The 19,384-nt window shown below is 39.8% G+C and overlaps 1 protein-coding gene and 1 long non-coding RNA gene across 2 annotated transcripts in view; one reads left to right on the top strand and one right to left on the bottom strand.

Moving 5' to 3' along the window:
• adprs (ADP-ribosylserine hydrolase) overlaps positions 1–12,647 on the top strand; it is an 87,708-nt gene extending 75,061 nt beyond the window's left edge. Inside the window, exon 6 of the mRNA XM_069895660.1 lies at positions 12,502–12,647. Within this exon, the coding sequence (XP_069751761.1) occupies positions 12,502–12,632 (131 nt within the window). The 3' untranslated portion in view covers positions 12,633–12,647. The remainder of the gene's footprint in view (positions 1–12,501) is intronic.
• Positions 2,859–6,970, bottom strand: LOC138741926 (uncharacterized). The gene is made up of 3 exons (XR_011343893.1): positions 6,935–6,970; positions 4,128–4,324; positions 2,859–3,003 (listed from the first exon to the last, which is right to left on the bottom strand). It is a non-coding gene; the product is annotated as an uncharacterized lncRNA (long non-coding RNA).
• Positions 12,648–19,384: the final 6,737 nt, after the last annotated feature.

Below are 19,384 nucleotides of genomic sequence, written 5' to 3'. Positions count from 1 at the left end.
AATGTGAGCAAGTGGCCTGTTTACTTCACTTGGATGGCTTGGGAGACAGGACCCCTTCTGTGCTCACGAATGAAATGCTGGCACTAGCAGAAGGGCATAGGCCCTGCCTCATGTTTGAGCAGGCTTTCTTGGAGCAGTTGCCAGAAGTTATCGTGCTGCTGGCTGATGAGGATTTCGTTAACCCACGGAGAGTTGCAGCCTGTGCTGACACTCTATGGCGGGCTAAGCAAGAAACCATGACATCCGTAGGACAGGTCACCAGAACCCGCTCACAGCAGCAGAACCATGCAACTCCAACATTAGATCGGCAGCAGGGTCTATCGAGTCCATTGTCAGACCACCAGTCGGCCAGGAGACAACAGGATGAAGATAACACCCATTGGTGTTTCTACCATCAACGATGGAGTGCAGATGTTTGCTGCTGCCGACCTCCCTGTGTGTTTCAGGGAAACGCCGGGGCCAGCCATCGCTCATGGCTGTGGCAGCTGGCCATCAAGGCAGCCTTTTGTGTGCCTGGGATAAACATTTCGGCCAGGATTTCTTGGTGGATATAGGAGTTGGAGATTGGCATGCTTCACCTTTCGGGATGTTACATACATACCAAAAACCCTGGGCGATCATTGAAAGTTGCAAACTGCAAGTACATTTTCTAATAGAAAGAGCAGGCTGAGCACCATTCCAGCATCCGTATGAAGGTCCCTTCGAGGTACTAAAACGCAATGGTTTGACATACATTTTGGACATGGGCAGTAAAGAGGATGCTTTTTCAATTGACTGCCTCAAACCTGCCCATCTGGATCTGGACAGACCAGTCATGGTCCAGGCGCCTTGGCAGAGAGGAAGGCCACCCAAACAAAAAAAAATACAGTCTTTGGGGGTCCACAATACAGGTTTTTATCTGGGCTGATGACATCACTTCCTGTCCATGTGTCAGGGATGTATATAAGCCCAGCATGCAAGCCTGGAGGTATCTGTCTTGCACTAGACTCCACAGCGTTTTCATTGACTTCCCTGCATATATATCAACTCGACAATGTGTACACCAACATCTATAGTAGCTCAGTATAGAATACTTTGCTACATTCTCTTCTTTTCATGGTTGACACACTGGCAACCTTCCTCCAAAATAACCAAGTTTTTTAATTTATTGATATTTATTTATTTATGTACTAGCAATGCAGAGGGGACAGAGGTTGGGCATCTTTTTTCTTTTTTAATGCATCACATCTCAATGTCTGCACATTTTAACAATGCTTAAAGTGATTTTAAACAAGAGTTTTCTCAATTCAAATGAAGCATGATGTTATCACAGGAATGTTGACAAACGTAGAGCTTAGGACCAGGTCCTTCGCCCCACCGTGTCAGCACTGAATGCGATGTCAGTTAAAACTTTTTTTCTGCCTGCAAGAAATCCATATCTCTCCATTCCCTGGATATCCATTCATCTATCTAACATTCTCTTAAATGCTGCTATCTGTTTCCATCAGGCAGCCTGTTCCAGCTTTAGACATCTCCTTGAAACTCCCGTCCTCTCCCCATCATCTTAAATGCCTGATCTCTACCACTTGCTACTTTTAATCTAGGAGAAAGGTGAAATCAGTTGACCATATCAGTGCCTCTCATAATATTATAAGCTTTTATCAGATCTTTAACACTTAGAGATTACAACTGAGATTTGAACAATCTCTCCTTGCAACTCATACTCTCTAATCCAGGCAGCATCCTGGTAAAGATCTTCCATAACTTTGCCAAAGCCTCCACATCATTCCTGTCATTGGGTGACCAGAGTTGCACACCATCCTCAATCTGGTTTTGGCTATGGTCCCCTTTGGACTCTGCTCATAATTTATGGGGCCCCTTCAAGTTCAATTGGTTTCTTCTCTACTTCTCTCTACCGACTATATAAAAAAGCATAAAAGGTGTTTATGTTACATGAGGTGAAAAGAAAACAAGGCTTCTACTCTGAGCATAACAACTGAAGCTTGTGATTCCAGAACAAACAAGATTCAATTTATTATAGTAATAAAAAGTGTGTTATTACATAAAATTTATTTTTTTCCTGCTGCAAGGCAGACAGTTTTGCCACTGGCAGGAATTGCCAAAGTGCCTCTTACAGTTCTTGCAGACAGACTTTCAGTCAGAGAGAAAGAAGCAAAAGAGAGTCTCCCCAGAGTCACCGAGTGTCTGTAGAATCGCCACCAACACTTCCACAGCCCCTGCAGCCACATAGAGTCCAATCCAAACCTTTGGCAACCCAGGTTCGAACCTCCGACACGGTCAGGAACCCTTCAGCGCCTTTGACACCTCCTTGAATCCTAGTTCCGATACCTGGTACTCCTCCAGCCAGTTTGAGCCAGTCTCCAGCAGTCCGCAGTCCGCAGTCCGCAGCCCGGAACGAGTCTCCTGATAGCAGCCTTGAGTTGCCAGCAACAGGCCATATGTGCTGGCCCCTCAGCTGTAGAGCCCCCTCACTGGTCTGCTGCCGTGGTTGCCGGCTCCACAGGTCGTCCCTCTCAGATGGTACATGATCTTCCCGTACTCTGGTACCCTGCTCTAGTCCTCCACTTCCCTGGAGTCTGCAGCCCCTCGTGGCTGATGCCAATTAATAGATGCCACCATCTTGGGCTCAAGATGTCGTGGGATTTCAAATAAAACCCTTGTTGGCTCTCTCAACAGGCCATTCAAAGCCAGTTTGGACCCGATGGCTGTCGACTGGGTGGCTGGACTCTGTGAGAGTGCTGCTCCCTCACTCCCCGCAGGTCCACACCAGCGGCAGCTCCGTCAGCACCTCCATCTTGACAAAAATAGGAAATCATTCTTATTAAACATGTAAGAAAGAAGAAAATGTCATAGACATGTTTTAAAACATTTAAAAAGTTTATTAGAGGGCAGTGATTTGTACACAATGAGTCACTCAGGAACCTTAGACATAAACCCGAGGATGCTTGCGGATGCAAGAAATATGGAGCACCACTTTTCGGCCTTCACGCTTAGTTCCTGAAACTGAAGGTGATGGAGGAAAATTACATAGAAGGCAATTCATAGCCAAAGCTGGTTCCATGTCAGTCAATCACAATCACATCGCAGCAAGGAATGCTTTGAAAACATTGTTTGTTAATTTTCTGCATTTATCCAAGTCCTTTCCTTCTCCCCCCACCAACTATTTAAATCTCTAAATTTTCCATACCCCCCACCCCCATACACCTTGGGACTTTTGGTTTAAGGATTTGTCTGCGGCCCCCTTAAATGTTTTGTGGCCCCAGTTTAGAATGGCTGCACCAAGTTATCAAAGATGTTTGTACCAATTGCTGAGACTGTATTCATTAATCATTAATTCATTACTCTTGGCACAAGTGTTTAGAAGGAAGATGCTTTACGGGTCCTTGTAAAACTTTCTTAGTCTGCAGATAACAGAGATCTTGGTTTTGCATGGCTTGTGGCTGTACTGCTAAATTCACAGTGAAAGTCAGGAATTGCTTAAAATCAACAATGGGTTGAAGCATTTTAAAGGAGGGGGAAATATTACATTGGTAATATTCATCAGCCTTTCCAAACACTGAGGGAACTAGTGTGAATCCATTTCTGTGTCAGATTTGACTTATTTGAAATTTCTGTCTCAACTTGTAAATTTGCATACCTCTCTGCTTTACCATTCCACTGAAGATAATATTTAGAATCTAATGCTGATTCTTTGACCTTTCACATAGAGAGGAAGAGAAAATGGATGATAGATCACAACTCAGTCTAAAGTTGATGCAGTATTGTGTAATTTTACCACAATTTATTGCATAAACAGCATTTGACATTTGGTGAAATCCAACAACCTGCAAGATTCAGTGTGCTCAAATAAAGCCAGTGTTTGGTAATATTGTATGGAGGAATGTTAATCATACCAATTCACTTGGCTTGTTCACTTTTTGATGGGGGAAACCAGCTCCTTAAAACTGAGATGAAGCTTACAGTGCACAATGGGACACTTGAGTAATTTTTCACACATCATTGCAGAGAACAGTGAGATTGAATGAATTCTACATCAAGCTAATTGCACAGCAAGAGTAATGGAATGCAGCATGAGAAAGTCTTTCGTAACACCCTGAAATCTCTCATTTATGATCAAATAAACTCACGTTTGAACTGTTCCATACCCTGTGTTCTTCACCGTCAATCTGTCATTCCCCCATATATCTTGTCGCGTAAATCACTCCAAGGGTTAACACGCCTTGAGCAGTTGATTTGCTTGAGTGCTGAGACTGTCGGTTTTTGCATTTTCCTGTACTTTGGTGGTTTTCAGGTCTCCTGCAGGTGTGTGGCAGGATCTGTGGACCTGACAACTCTTGATTATCTTTCACATTAACACAAATCCTGCCCTAGGCACATCACAGCACTGGAATTTTTGGCTCTTTGAAAACATACACAAAATTGAACATTTTAAGCTATTAATATGCTCACTTTTGGAGACTGAAGGAGGATTTGTACGCCAAAGTGTTGCATGGAAAAGTTCAGTCAGGAGAAAAATAATCCAGGTTCAGACTTGGGGACAGAATAAATCCAATTTTCTTTTTACAAATATGGAAATTGTTTCTGAGATGTTTTATTGTGATAGGTTTTATGCTTTTTTAAATAACTAAGATTTGATTCTCATTATGAATATAAGGATAATTGGTGAAAAAAATCAGTGCTGAGTATGAGGGATTTTGTAACTTGCCCTAGAACCACATTAAAAGGGCAGTTTATTCATTAAAGTCTGATGGCACTGATTTGTATTGGATGCAACAACAGCTTGTATTTATGCAGTACATTTAATGTAATGAAATGGCCCACTAAGCATGATCAAAAGTTGACAGTGAGCAAGCTAACATTATATAAGGCAGAGAATCAGAAGAATGGTCAACAATGTATTATAATGAAGGGAACAAGGCAGAGAATTCAGAAGTGGAAAGGTTTAGGGAAGAAGTTTCAGAGCTTAAGGGTTTGGTAGCACTTAAGAGGGCCTCGATAGGAGGAACAATTTTGGGATGATGAAAAGGCTAGAATATGGAAATTAAGATGGACACCCCTGATGTGCATCAGAGGGTGGGGTTTTTGGTGTGGGTAGGACATAAAAGGTAACATTTTGATGTGATGCTCGCCAATAAAAGTATTAGATTTGTTCAGTCTCGAAGTGCCAAATACATGAGGGAGAGCTTCAGAGACATATGGGCTGATGCAGTACAAAGGAAGACACTGAAAATCAAAAGACCCACAGACGATGAAAACCTGAGATAAAAACAGCAAATGAAGGTGGGGCAGTATCTGTGGAAATGAGAACAGAATTAACATTTCAGGTCAAAGGATCCTCAGCAGAATTCAGAAGCAGAGGGTAAAAAGATTTAACTTGTGGAGTAGTAGAAAGGAAAAGGGGAATATCTGTGGGGTGAGACCATGTTTACTCCAGGAATCCATTGTGATACCATTAGAGAGAAAATGACCAAAAGCTCCAGAATGAGGCCAGTTAATGTGTGAGAGTACAAAAAAACATGTGAACTGTAGGGCTGAAGGAAATGTCCAGTAGCCAGCCTGTCCTAATGAAGAGAGAGAGAAAATAGATAGATGATCTGTAGCAGAAATGACCAGTATTGAGGGAGAAAGATAAAGAGATGCCTGAAGTTGTAACATTCATGTCTGAAGAATATACCCTGATAGAAGATGAGATGTTGCTCCTCAAATGCATTGGACTTCATTATAAAAATGCAGAAGGCCACAGCCAGACAGGTTAGAGTGTGTATGGGGTGGGCTAATTAACATGGCAAGCCACAGAAAGCTTTGGGTCATTCTTGTCGAAGGAATGCACGGATCTTGGTTTCTCCTATGGAGAGGAGACCACATTTGGAATTCCAAATACAGTACATGCAACTGGTGAAGTACAAATGAATCCTTCCTGCTTCAGTGGAACGACTGTTTTGGTCCCTGGATGATGGGAAGAAAAAAGTTAAAAGAACAGGTGTTGTACCACTCATATCCCAGACGTTAAGGACAAGGGATGAGGAAGGGAAATGGCAGTATGGGTACACAATCCTTTATCCGGACATCTAAAATCCAGAAAGCTCCAAAATCTGGCTAGTAGGGAGAGAGACAGCAGCGCGAGTCGGGCGGGCGAGGGGGAGAGAGCGGCAGCGCAAGTCGGGTGGGCAAGAGGGAGAGACCGGCAACACAAATCGGGCAGGCAAGGTGGGGAGACCGGCAGCGTGAGTCGGGCGGGCAAGGAGGGGGGGGAGGACGGCACTGCGACTGGAAGGGGGTGGGGGTGGATACGGCAGCAGAATTCGGGTGGGTTTAAATCTGGCTTTCCGAAATACGGAAGAATCTGAAATTCGGGATACACTGTCCCTCAAGGGTTCCAGATAAAGGATTGTGTACCTGTACTTTGCAAGGATTAATAACTTGATGGTATGTTTTCAAGGTCATAAAGTCCACTTTTAAAATGAAAGGGCCAATATTTGGGCAGAGGGAGCCATTTATTGGAAGTGGAATGTGATTGTAAATCTACACCTGTAGATAATAGCAGATGGAATAAAGAACTCAAATTTGGTGTTTTTTCACATTTAAAGTTGTGTATCCGGATTATAAAAATGGAAAACAGTTTAAAGAGCTGGTTTGACACTGACAGGACTGAGGCAGGGTAAGGATCTTAGTACATCAAGCCCTTGGGTGAGAAGCTGAGAGATCAGAAGCAGTATTGAGAAAGGTCTCTCTTTAACTCTCCCATAAGACAGGAACAAATCCCTGCTCACTAGAGAGCTGCACTTGTTCTGGGTGGCTAATCACAGCTATTTTCTCACTCTAAACAACTCCATTTTAAGGGGAAAAATGTACACAATTTTCAGAAATAGGTTAAGGTACATTATAAGAATAATAAACAGTACATTGAGCTGACAACAAATGAAGGAAAACTCACAGCCGAATCCTTTAAGCCTTTCTGACAGGGCACTTTGAATCGTGATGAAATAAAGGTTGACTTAGTGATGAAACAATTCTCACAAGGAATTACAAACAAAGTAAAGATGACAAAGTGACACATACACTATTGGAGTTGTTGATTGAGAAATCTCCATGATGATGGAGATGGCAAGGAGCTTTCCCTAATTAGAGCAGCTGGTGAAAATTTAAAAAAAAAATAATATTTACATCAAATATCAATATTTACGTCCAGGATAACCCAAGGGGTTTTATGATCATTGATGTACTTATGTATGATTATCATAGAATTGTACATCATCAAATCACATCCTTCACACCAACTCATCCTTGCCAACTAAATTGTTTAATCTGAGCTAGTCCCATGTGGCTGTGATTGGACTATATCTCTCTAAACATTTTCTATCCATGCACCTGTCTCAATGTCTGTTAAAATGTCATATTTGTACCTGCCTCTGCAGCTTCCTCTGGTACCCACCATCCTTTGTGTGGAAAAAAACATTTGCTTATCAGATCCCTTTTTAAATCTTCCCAATCTCACCTTATATTCATGGCCTCTAGTTTTAGAATCTCCTGCCCCGGGGGTGGGTGGGGTGGGGGGTGGGGGAGAAAAGACTGTGATTATTCTCTCATAATTTTATATGTCTCAGGTCACTCCTCAGCCTCCTACACTCCAGGGAAAAAATCCGCAGCCAATCTAGCCTTTCCTTATAACTCAAGCCCTCCAGTCCTGGTGACATCCTTGAGAATCTTTCTGCACCCTTTCTAGCTGAATGATATCCTGAGAGCTGAGTGACCAGAATCATGCAAAATATCCCAAGAGTGGTCTCACCAATAACTTGAAGTAAAAGTTTACAGTCTGCAGACACCGTGATTGAAATTAAAAAACACAATGCTGGAGAAACTCAGCAGATCAAATAGCATCTTATATAGCAAAGATAAAAAATACATAACTGAGCCCTTCAAGGTATGGTAAAATATCGGCAGGCGTCCAAATAAAAGGGTAAGGGGGAGCCGTGGTTGCAGAGGCATGAGGTAATAGGTGAAGAAGGGCGAGAGGGCACAGCTGCAAGCAAGGGGAGGAGGGATGGCTAGGTATATAGAGAGGGAAGGGGTGGTAAGCTGATGGATGGAGGGAGAAAGGAGAGCAGGTTATCAGAAACAGGAAAAGTTGATGTTAATGCAATCTAGCTGGAGACTGCTCAGATGGAAAGTGAGGTGTTGTTCCTCCAATTTACGGGTGGTCTTGATGGGATAGTACATGAGGCCATGGATAGACATGTGATTATGGGAGTATGATGCAGAACTGAAATGGTTTGCCACTGGGAAGTCTGTGCCACTGGTGCGGACAGAGTGAAGATGCTCAGTGATGCCATCTCCCAGTTTGTGTCCAGTCTCTCCGATGTAGAGCACCAGATGCAATAAATCTATCCTCTGATTCACAAGTTGAGTGTTGGTTCACTTTGGCTGCCTTTTAGGGCCCTGAACTGTGGTGCGGGAGGAGGTGTGGTGCAAGCATGCCAAAGATCTTTTTCACCACTCTGTGTATCCATCTGTAGGAGAATATCAACCTGTACCCCTGGATGACTCTGTTCTATATCATTCACAATTCCCTACCATTTACTGTGCAAGTTCTGCCTTGGTCTAATCTACCAAAATGCAGCACCTTGCACTAATCTGAGTTAAATTCCTTGACACACTTTCCCAGTGGATTCTGATCCCATTCTAATTTAATATAACTTTCTTTCTTGTCCATTTGAACTCGATTGTTAATGCTGTTGGCTGAAGGATAAGATAATAGGGAGATCGAGCTAATAACCCCCTATTAGTTTATTCTCCATCATTAGAATTGAGATAATTAAACTGTAACTTTTTATCTTTAATATTATACTGTACGCCGCCACATTACCTAATTTTCTCTAAGCTTAGATGTGACATTATATCATGTAACCATTGTGCATGAGTCAGTGAGAGTTCATCATTCCATTTCTTAAAAACTGCTTGTCTGGCTATCAACGTGCTAAAAGCTAAAACCTTCTCTTGAGGTGCCGATAAAAGTTTATCGAGTTCACGTGAAAAACCAACAGGGCAGTTAAAGGGCACGTATCTAATTTAAGTATATCAAGAATATTTGAATCTGTGATTTGAGAAAAAGTGTTCAATTTAGACTGAACAAAATTCCTAACTTGCAAATATCTTTAAAAAATGCTGATCAAAAAGCTTAAATTACAGTTTAAAAAGGTATGGGGCCAATTTATAGAATATTATCGTAATTGGCAGTTTTAGGTGATATGGGTGCTCTAGTGGTTGATCCGTCCGTCTTCTGGAGATCGCGACTTAGTCCATCTTTGTATTTCTCTTATAACCTTGACTAGAGTGAGGAGTTAGATTAGAATTAGTTTTAGTTTTTTTTTTCTTTTAGATAAGTGGATTTATGGGGTTTAATTATGATTATCCTGGATAATATCCCTTTTTTCAGATTTTATTAAGCTCTAATGCAATTTGTTATAATAGTATTTAACTGATTTACATGTATAATCATTTAAATAGACAATCGCATTTAACAATAAGGGATGGAATTTTAAAATTTGTCATTGTGCATTTACTTTAATTTCATGTTATGTATATGTTATTATTTTTGTCTTGCTTTATTAATAGTTTTTATGTTATGTTAAACTCAATATAAATATTTTAAAAAGAAAAGAATTTAATGCAGACAAGTGCGAGGTGTTGCATTTTGGAAGGACAAACCAAGAAAGGGCATACCGTACATGGTAAGTGGTAGGGCGCTGAGGAATGTGGTAGAACAGAGGGATTTGGGAATACAAATACATAATTTCCTAAAGGGGCATCACAAGTAGAAAGAGTTATAAAGAGAGCTTTTGGCATATTGGCATAAATCAAAGTATTGAGTACAGGAGTTAGAATGTTATGGTTAAGCTGTACAAGTCATTGGTGATGCCAAATTTGGAGTATTATGCAGTAATGAAACAAATTAGATATACAAATGCAAACTAAGCAGAAATGACAAAACACATTGCAGATTTCAGAAAGTAAGGTTTGCTCTGTGGCATTTGGCTTTAAATGTACCTTCCAGTATGTTTGAATTGCCTATTTGAACCACAAATGATAACATAAACTTAATTCAGTGCAGAAGTTATCTATCAATGTGAAAACTAATCTTCATGAAAATGTGAGAGGCAGTAACTATTTTTTAAATTTTGTTTCCATTTAATTAGATTGAACTGAGTCATGCTCTGTGCAATTTGCAATATTTAAATTCTGGAAACAAACTGTAAGGCCACCAAATTCTAGAAATTTGTCTGTTTGTGATGTTTCTCTCATTTGACGTAGGTAAAACTACTTGTCGAAACCATATTTTTCCATGAATAATTAGCGTGGTTGACATAGTGGTAGGTGCCAGTGACCTGGGTTCAATTCCGGCACTGTCTGTAAGGAGTTTGTACATACTCCCCATGTCTGTGTAGGTTTCCTCTGGGTGCTCTGGTTTCCTCCCATCCTTCAAAATATACGGGGGCTGTTGGTTAGTTAGGTGTAATTGGGGATCATTGGGCAGAAGGACTTGTTACTGTGTGGCATGTCTGAATGTAAAAACATTTCAGTTAAAAAAAAAATAGATTTTCACTCAGTTGGCTCTGAAACGAGACAATGCTATTTTTGGGAAGCCTCCAATCACCTGGACAACAAGCACATATATTTTCACACCTCTCTCCAAACAAAATATTTGTATTCAGAACATGAGAATTTACTGTAAAATATCACATTAAATTAAAGCACTGTCTTCCTGAAAAGAAATTGGAGATTATGATAGACAACTTGAAGCTGAACACAAAGATAATTTCAGATTTGTTGTACCACGTATGAAGTTGGGGAAACAATAAATTTAGTATGTTTAATCGCATAATGATGCTGACACATGGCTTTAGTTCAACAAACCTAAAAATGTCTTGTCGCTGATTTTTGTTTGTACTCAGCATATCTGATGCTTCTTGTGTCAGTGTCCAGCTTTGATGGATTCCAGTTGCCCTGATGCCACTTTTCCATGGTCTCAATGTCCTGGTGAAACCTTTCGCTATGTTTGTTACTGACTGCACCAAGATCAGCAGGGAAGACATCCAAGAGCGAAGGCAGAAAATGAATTTTCAATGACATGTTCCACCATGGTTTTAGGTTGAAGTAGACTTAAAATATGATTGGAAATCACAAAAATGGGTTGTATCTAAAAAAGAGGGTACATGATATGAAATTTTAAGGCAATTTTCATGATCAGCAGCCCAAAATCCATCAAATACACTCAAAAGTGTTCAGGAAGCATAATAGGTAGGTAAAACCAGAACTTTGTGATGTGCACACGTAAGCTCACACTGTAGTTGCAATGAAGTTGATTGATAAATATATGTTGGTCAGGACATCAGGGATATCTTCCCTGTTCTTCAAAATAATCAACTACTTCAGCTGTACTATACTGGAGTGCTAGCCAAAATGTTGCACTTACATTTCGGCATGGGTCTTGTACTTGGGCAATAGTACTAGCAACGGAGCTGCACCTACTTTTCCATGTTTCTTTTTAAGTTTTGGCAGATTACTTTTGTCCAATGTTATAAACTTTACAGTAAAATATCAAAGTCTGATAAATAAAAGGTCTCTCAGTTCCCAACCACTTATGAGAAAAAAAAGTGCTATAACATCAGAGGGCTGTGATTATGCATTGAGGGGGAGGTGAGGTGGGGGAGCTAATAAGGCATAACAGAGACTGAGGGTTGTAATTGGCTTTGAAATTATTCAAAGATGCTCTCTGAGAGCACAATTTCCTTCGATTGCCTTTCATTAAAGTTGGTGTATTAGCCATTTTTCTATTAGCCAAAGATGGAATTCTCACATCCTGACTAATGCAATCTTTGCGTGGAAGGAAACAGTCAGGAGTGTTGGAAAGGGTGATGTTTTGAGCGTGTGACTGATGCAAACTGAAAATCTCATGTCCAGAATGTTCCCAGTGCCAATAGCCATGAAATTTACAGAGTGAATGATTCATGACATGCATGTATGAGCATGCAGGGCGTGATGGGTTACAAGAGGAGGAGAAGAAAGAAAGGGAAACAGTGACGTCTAGAAAAAAGTCATTCTTTTGAAATAGTGAAACTTGGACAAGAGCCAAGTCAACAATGCAGCAGAAAAGAAGTGTATGTATTGGTATTAAAATAAACCTAATAATGAAAAAGGGCTTTATAAATGGCCTTTGGGTTGTAGCCATTTTAAGTGCACATAGCTGTCAGGCATTTGGTGTGACCCTAACTACAGGGATATGTGGAACTTTTAATCAGAGATGTATAATGCATCACCATTTAATTTGGGCTTGGAAATAAGGCGATACAAATAGTAAAAACAATTATACTAGAGAGCTGAACTAAAAGGAGAATAGAAAAACTTGTTTATCGAATGTAAATAAGGATTTGAGGATAAATGATTATATTTGATTTAATTTAAAATGTACATTGACATCTATCTCTTTCTATATTCCTTCTGCAGTGCTAGTTCTGGAGAGAAGTGGAATTATTCCATCATTCAGAGCAACCATTCTCAAAAAGGAAGACATACCCCCCCCCCCCCCCTCACACACACACGCACACACACTACATTTAAGGGGAGCGACGGACTGAAATCAGAAAATACTTTTTTATGTTTATGTAGCCAGCAGGAGAGAAGTCCTAAAGAAACAAATTAAACTTGACTGCTTCACAGGAAAGGGAGCAGAGTCCAAAGGGGGCCATAGCTTTAAAAAAAGTTAGCAATGGGTGATTTAGAGATCTGAATGAAGATATGAAGATTCCTGATCCTAACAGGTTAAAGGTATGTTTAGATATGAAGTTCAATTGATCCTTCCTTGCAAAGTTATTGTCAGGATTTGATAAAGGTTTATTTACACAACAGTCTTTGTGAAAGTGCATCTGTACGCTTACACTTATCAAGACCAAACATGAGAAATAGGAGGATGTTTATGTGGGCAGAGAAAAGTAAATTCAACATTCCCAGCATGAAACTAAAATATTGGAGATAGAGTCACTGCAATTTCACCCTGATTCTTCTACATCCGTGCTGCCATTCAGAGTACCTGAGCACTGGAATTAGAGGATTGGTGTCTGTATCTTTCTTCCAGGATAGCTTGTATTTTGTAATCTCACACAACCGATTCCAGAAGTTATGTTGCTTTCCCCTAAGGAAAATCCTTCATATTATTCACATTAGAAGGAGCTATGTGTACTGAACATGACTGTTCATAAAAATATGTTGAGGAAACCAGCATCTGCTCAACCGATCAGAGTTCTGTTCATGACTCCCTTTCTACTTACGGCTTCATTAAATTGTATTTGACTTTTATATGGCCTCAGCTGCTGAGGATCATTCTCGCAGAGTATCACAGATAATTGATTTTCCTTTCATTCCCATGAATAGAGCAACCTTTTTAGTGAGCGTAGATTGATGAATGAACAAGTGAAGACCTTATTGTCATATACTTAATGCAATGTACTGATGCAGTGAAAGTCTTTGCTGCAGCTTCACAGGTACCTAAAACAACCAACATTCATTTGAGTAGAATTAACACATATAATAGCATTGTGATAGTACAGATGGTAGCGTAGGATGACTGTGATTGGCTGAGAGTGTAGCCACACGTAATGGCAGGTCTTAAAGGATTGCTCATAGCCAGACCAGGTCATTCTGGACTGGTCAGCCTACTTGTGATATGCTCGAGTCATTTAGTTAATAAAAGCCTTGGTTTGGAAAAAGAGAAAAAAATAAGCAATCCATAAATAAATATTCACAGTTGGCTAGAAGTGCAGAAATTGCGCGGTCAGTCGTGCAGACAGATCTTTGGTTGTCTTGGAGCACTGCTATGGTTAGGGTTGTACAGGAAGTTTAAGAACCTGACGAGTAATGGAAAATAAACTGTTCTGGAAAGGAGAGGTGCTGGATTCCAGGCTTCTGTGCCTTTTTCCTGTGGGTCACAGCAAAAAAAAAAGCATAATCAAGGTGATGGGGGTCTTTTATGAGGTAAAAACACAAAAAATGTGAGAGAAACTCAGCAGTTAAAGATATATAACCAACATTTTGGTCCTGACCCTTCTTCAAGGTATGAACAAAAAGCAGGCAGATGCCTGAATAAAAGGGTTGGGGAAAAGTGAAGAAAGGGTCAGGGGAGGAGCACAGGCCAACATGCAAAATGTAAAAAGGCAAAATTCTGGAGCAGTTCAGCAAGTCAAGCAGTGTCCTTTATCTATCAAAGGTAAAAATACTCAACCGATGTTTTGGGCTTGAGCCCTTCATCAAGGTATGAGAGAATGAAAGCAGGCGTCCTCCCGGTCGCCAACCATTTCAATTCGGAGTCATACCCCCGCGCTCACATGTCTGTCCATGGCCTTGTGTACTATCCCACCCCGTCCACCTGCAAATTGGAGGAGCAACACCTTATTTTCTGTCTGGGCATCCTCCAGCCAGATGGCCTTAACATTGACTTCTCTGCTTTCTGCTAAACTTGCTCACCTTTTCTTTCTGCCAGCATGTGGAGGGTAGTGCTGGAGGGGGACTCTTTGGGTCCATTGTCGAGGAAGAGATGAAGGGTTTCAAGCACATTGGGATGGGGGATGAAGGTGTATAGTGATTGGATGTCCATAGTGAAGATGAGGTAGTCGAGTTCAGGGAATGGAAGTTTTTTTTTTATTTTTTATTTTTCACACCATAAATCACAATAGCCATGATATACACTTTTTCTTTTTCACACATTTACAGTGACTTTTTCTCCCCCCCCTCCCTCCTCCCAAGCCACCCCCTCACCCCCCCCCCCCTCATCCATTTTAGGTATACAATCTAGGTTGCATTAATTCAGTCAGACAATGTTGTCATTCAACAAAAATACACCAGAAATTCTACAGAGTCCATTCTTTTCTTTCCTTCTCCTTCCATCAACTTAGGTAATGTTTGTCCCCGGTAGGTTTTCGCTATTGTATTTAATGTAAGGCTCCCATACTTGTTCGAATATTTCAATATTATTTCTTAAACTATATGTTATTTTTTCTAATGGAATACATTTATTCATTTCTATATACCATTGTTGTATTTTCAAATTATCTTCCAATTTCCAGGTTGACATAATACATTTTTTTGCTACGGCTAGGGCTATCTTAACAAATCTTTTTTGTGCATCTTCCAAGTCAATTCCAAATTCTTTATTTTTTATGTTACTTAGGAGAAAGATCTCTGGATTCTTTGGTATATTGTTTTCTGTTATTTTATTTAATATCTGATTGAGATCATCCCAAAATTTTTCTACTCTCTCACATGTCCAGATTGCATGAATTGTTGTTCCCCTTTCTTTTTTACATCGAAAACATCTATCAGATACTGTTGGGTCCCATTTATTTAACTTTTGCGGTGTAATGTATAGTCTGTGTAACCAATTATATTGTATCATACGCAGCCTCATATTTATTGTATTTCTCATCGTTCCAAAACATAATTTCTCCCATGTTTCCTTTTTTATCTTTATATTTAAATCTTGTTCCCATTTTTGTTTAGTTTTACCATTTGTTTCCTCATTCTCCTTTTCTTGCAGTTTAATATACATATTTGTTATAAATCTTTTGATTAACATTGTATCTGTAATCACATATTCAAGGTTACTTCCCTCTGGTAAACTCAAATTGCTTCCTAATTTATCTTTCAAGTAGGATCTCAGTTGGTAATATGCCAGCGCTGTATCTCCAGTTATATTGTACTTATCTCTCATTTGTTCAAAGGATAAGAATCTACTTCCTGAAAAACAATTTTCTATTCTTTTAATCCCTTTTTTTTCCCATTTTCTAAAGGAAAGGTTGTCTATTGTAAAAGGGAGTAGCTTATTTTGCGTCAATATTAGTTTTGGTATTTGATAATTTGTTTTATTTCTTTCTACATGAATCTTCTTCCATATATTGAGGAGATGGTGTAATACTGGAGAAGTTCTATGTTGTACCAATTTTTCGTCCCATTTATATAATATGTGTTCAGGTATCTTTTCCCCTATTTTATCTAATTCTAGTCTCGTCCAGTCTGGTTTTTCCCTTGTTTGATAAAAATCTGATAGGTACCTTAATTGTGCGGCTCTATAATAATTTTTGAAGTTTGGCAATTGTAAGCCTCCTTGTTTATACCATTCTGTTAATTTATCTAGTGCTATCCTCGGTTTCCCCCCTCTCCATAAAAATTTCCTTATTATTTTCTTTAACTCTTTGAAGAATTTTTCTGTCAGTTGTATTGGCAATGCCTGAAATAAGTATAGTATCCTTGGAAAAATGTTCATTTTAATACAGTTTATCCTTCCTATCAGTGTTAGTGGTAGCTCTTTCCAATGCTCTAAATCGTCCTGTAATTTTTTCATTAGTGGATTGTAATTGAGTTTATATAATTGGCCTAGATTTTTGTTTATTTGCACACCTAGGTATCTTATTGCCTGCATTCGCCATCTGAATGGGGATTCCTCCTTAAATTTTGAGAAATCCGCGTTATTCATAGGCATTGCTTCACTTTTATTTACGTTTATCTTGTATCCCGACACTTCTCCATATTCCTTCAATTTCTTATATAGTTCTTTTATTGATAGTTCTGGTTCTGTTAAGTACACTATCACATCATCCGCAAATAGACTGATTTTATATTCCCTGTCTTTTATTTTTATTCCTTTATATTATTATCTATTCTTATCGATTCTGCTAGTGGTTCTATAGCTAGCGCAAACAATAATGGTGATAGTGGGCATCCCTGCCGCGTTGACCTGCTTAAGTTAAATTGCTTTGATACATGTCCATTTACTGTCACTTTCGCTAACGGTCCCTTATATAATGCTTTAATCCAATTAATATACTTCTCCGGTAAACTGAATTTTTGCAATACTTTGAACAAGTAATTCCATTCTACTCTGTCGAAGGCCTTCTCTGCGTCTAAAGCAACTGCTACTGCCGGAACTGGAAGTTTTTGAAGTATTGTGGATGTAGGTGGGGGAGGGCAAAGACCAGAGAGACAAAATGTTGAGGTAAGTGCTACCATTTTGATGGGGAATGAGCACGTGGAAATGATATGCCTACTGAAGCAATTAGGTTTGTGGATCTTGGGTAGAGGTAGAACTGGGCATTGCGAGGTTGGGAAACAAAAAGGTTGGAGGCTGTGGAAGGGAGATGAGTTCAGAGATAGTGCATGAGATAGTGGTTTGATGAGTTTTGGTTGGGTCTTGTTGAAGGGTTAAATAAGAGGGGGTGTCTGAGAGTTGTTGACTGACTCAGGCCAGATAGAAGTCAGTTCGCCAGACCACATCTTGTCTGGGGTTTGGTAGTGAGGTTGGGATTGGTGTGCAGAAAATGGAGGGCAAGGTGCTCCGAAGGGTTGAGATTAGAATGAATGAGGGGAGTGGTGAAGTTCAGACAGTTGATGTCTCGGCGGCAATTGGAAATATAAAAATCTAGCATGGGCAGAAGGCCTGAACGAGGTGTCCAGAAGGAGGGAGAAGGGGTCTGCATAGTGGGATGGAGAACTCTGGTTGTAGAAATAGGCGTGGAGACAGAATCTTTTATGATGCTGGTTTGTAAAATATCAGTCCCACAATTTTATTGACAGGTCTAAATTAACAAACTCATAACTTTTTTATGACCAATGGGAGTATGATGCATGATGTCTGTCTTTGAAAATTAAAGCCCATATTAATGAAGTCTTCTTTTAATAATTAACAAAATTCTTCCAGTAAATTACTTGTGGCATTGTCCATAACCAATTTAATGGGAATAGTTTTTCATTAGATTCTTGATGTTCAAGTTTATTATCATCTGACTGTACATACTTAATCTGATGAAACAGCATTTCTCTGGAGACCATGGTGCAAACACATACATACAAAATATACAGTACCTAACATATATACATAAAGCTATCATTTGAAATAAATATATATAAATATTTTTAGGATGATTAACTCAATTAGTTGTAACGTAACTACAGGTGCTTCCCTACTTACGATTTTTCAAAGTTACGATGGTTTGAATCTGGACTTTCAATTTCGAATTCCTATCTGTTCCTGCGCTTGTGATATGTGGTACGCTACTCTCTTATGACACTGAGTGATGGCAGCATTTTGCGAGAGTGTCGTCCAGCATACTCTCTCGCGATGCTGACTTAGCCACGCTCTCACTCTCTGTAACGACCACACGATCAAGTGCACGGTAAACAACCCATCATGGCTACTAAACACCCATGTGTGTCTCCTGCTTCTGGTGAGAAGCCCACCAACCTTACCATCCAGCAGTTAATTTTAATTCTTCATGTCCAATGTGCTTTCGGCTGTGTACATTAATGTTTTTTTTAGTTTGGAATAAAGGTATTCAAAATTTAATTATAAAAATGGTAGGTGCCATCTTTTTTGACATACGATTTTTTCAACTTACAATGGGTTGACAGAATGCAACCCCATCTTCAGCTGAAGAGCAACTGCACTTGTTCTTTGAAGCAAAGGGACTACATGGAAAGTTCTGATAAGCTGTCATTGATTTGATGTTTCTCATTCACTGAAGCTGCATGATCTGTTGGGTATTTCTAATTTAATCTTAGCTTTCCAGCCTCTGCTGTTGTTTGATTTTGGCTCACTTTGTTATATTCATGACAAGTTGAAGAGGAGGTAGTGATTGAAAACCCCATCTTGTTGAAATGCCACAGGAAAGGTCGATATTCATAATCAGTGCTGTGAGAGTTTAAAAAAAAAGTAATTATGATTAATTATGTGAGAAAAACTTGTGAATTTATTTATAATATTGTGATCCGTTACACAATATTAGAATACTGATTTTTTGAATGGTTCAAATGAAAAGCCTCCAATTATACAATTTAAAAATCTCATTGCATTTAAATCACTGAGAATTTTCAATTTCCCCTTGGTGTTTTTCATTTGTCACAAAATACCTTGTACAGTGAGAAATGTTCTTCTTCGAACAGACCTACAGGTTATCTCTAGCATTACATTCGGCCGTGTATAGGGGACCATTTACAGAGTATAGGATTACAATGAAAAGGAAGATTAGTTGGTATTCCTTTGGACCTTTCATTAGCATGGAGAGGGGGGGGTCCCACTGCATGGGCAGCAGTCAGATCTCCATGCCGTGGCTTGTGCCCTGGAGAGGCTACTCCCTTGGTTGACCACGACCGACAGAGTCCACAAACCCTTCTCCCCTGTGGGTCGGTGTGATGGGTCTTTCAGTATATTGGCTGCTTTTCCGAGGCAGCAGGAGGTGCAGATGGAGTCCATGTGGGGGTGGGAGGGGGGGGGGTAAGTTTGCATTATGTTCTGATTTGCACTTACCTTCTTCTGTAGTTTCTTTCAATCTTGAGCAGAGCTGCT

Source organism: Narcine bancroftii, chromosome 8 (genome assembly GCF_036971445.1).
Source record: "Narcine bancroftii isolate sNarBan1 chromosome 8, sNarBan1.hap1, whole genome shotgun sequence".
Lineage (NCBI taxonomy): Eukaryota > Metazoa > Chordata > Chondrichthyes > Torpediniformes > Narcinidae > Narcine > Narcine bancroftii.
The sequence above is the reverse complement of the archived record's forward strand: the minus strand, read 5'-3'. Positions and strand labels throughout refer to the sequence as shown.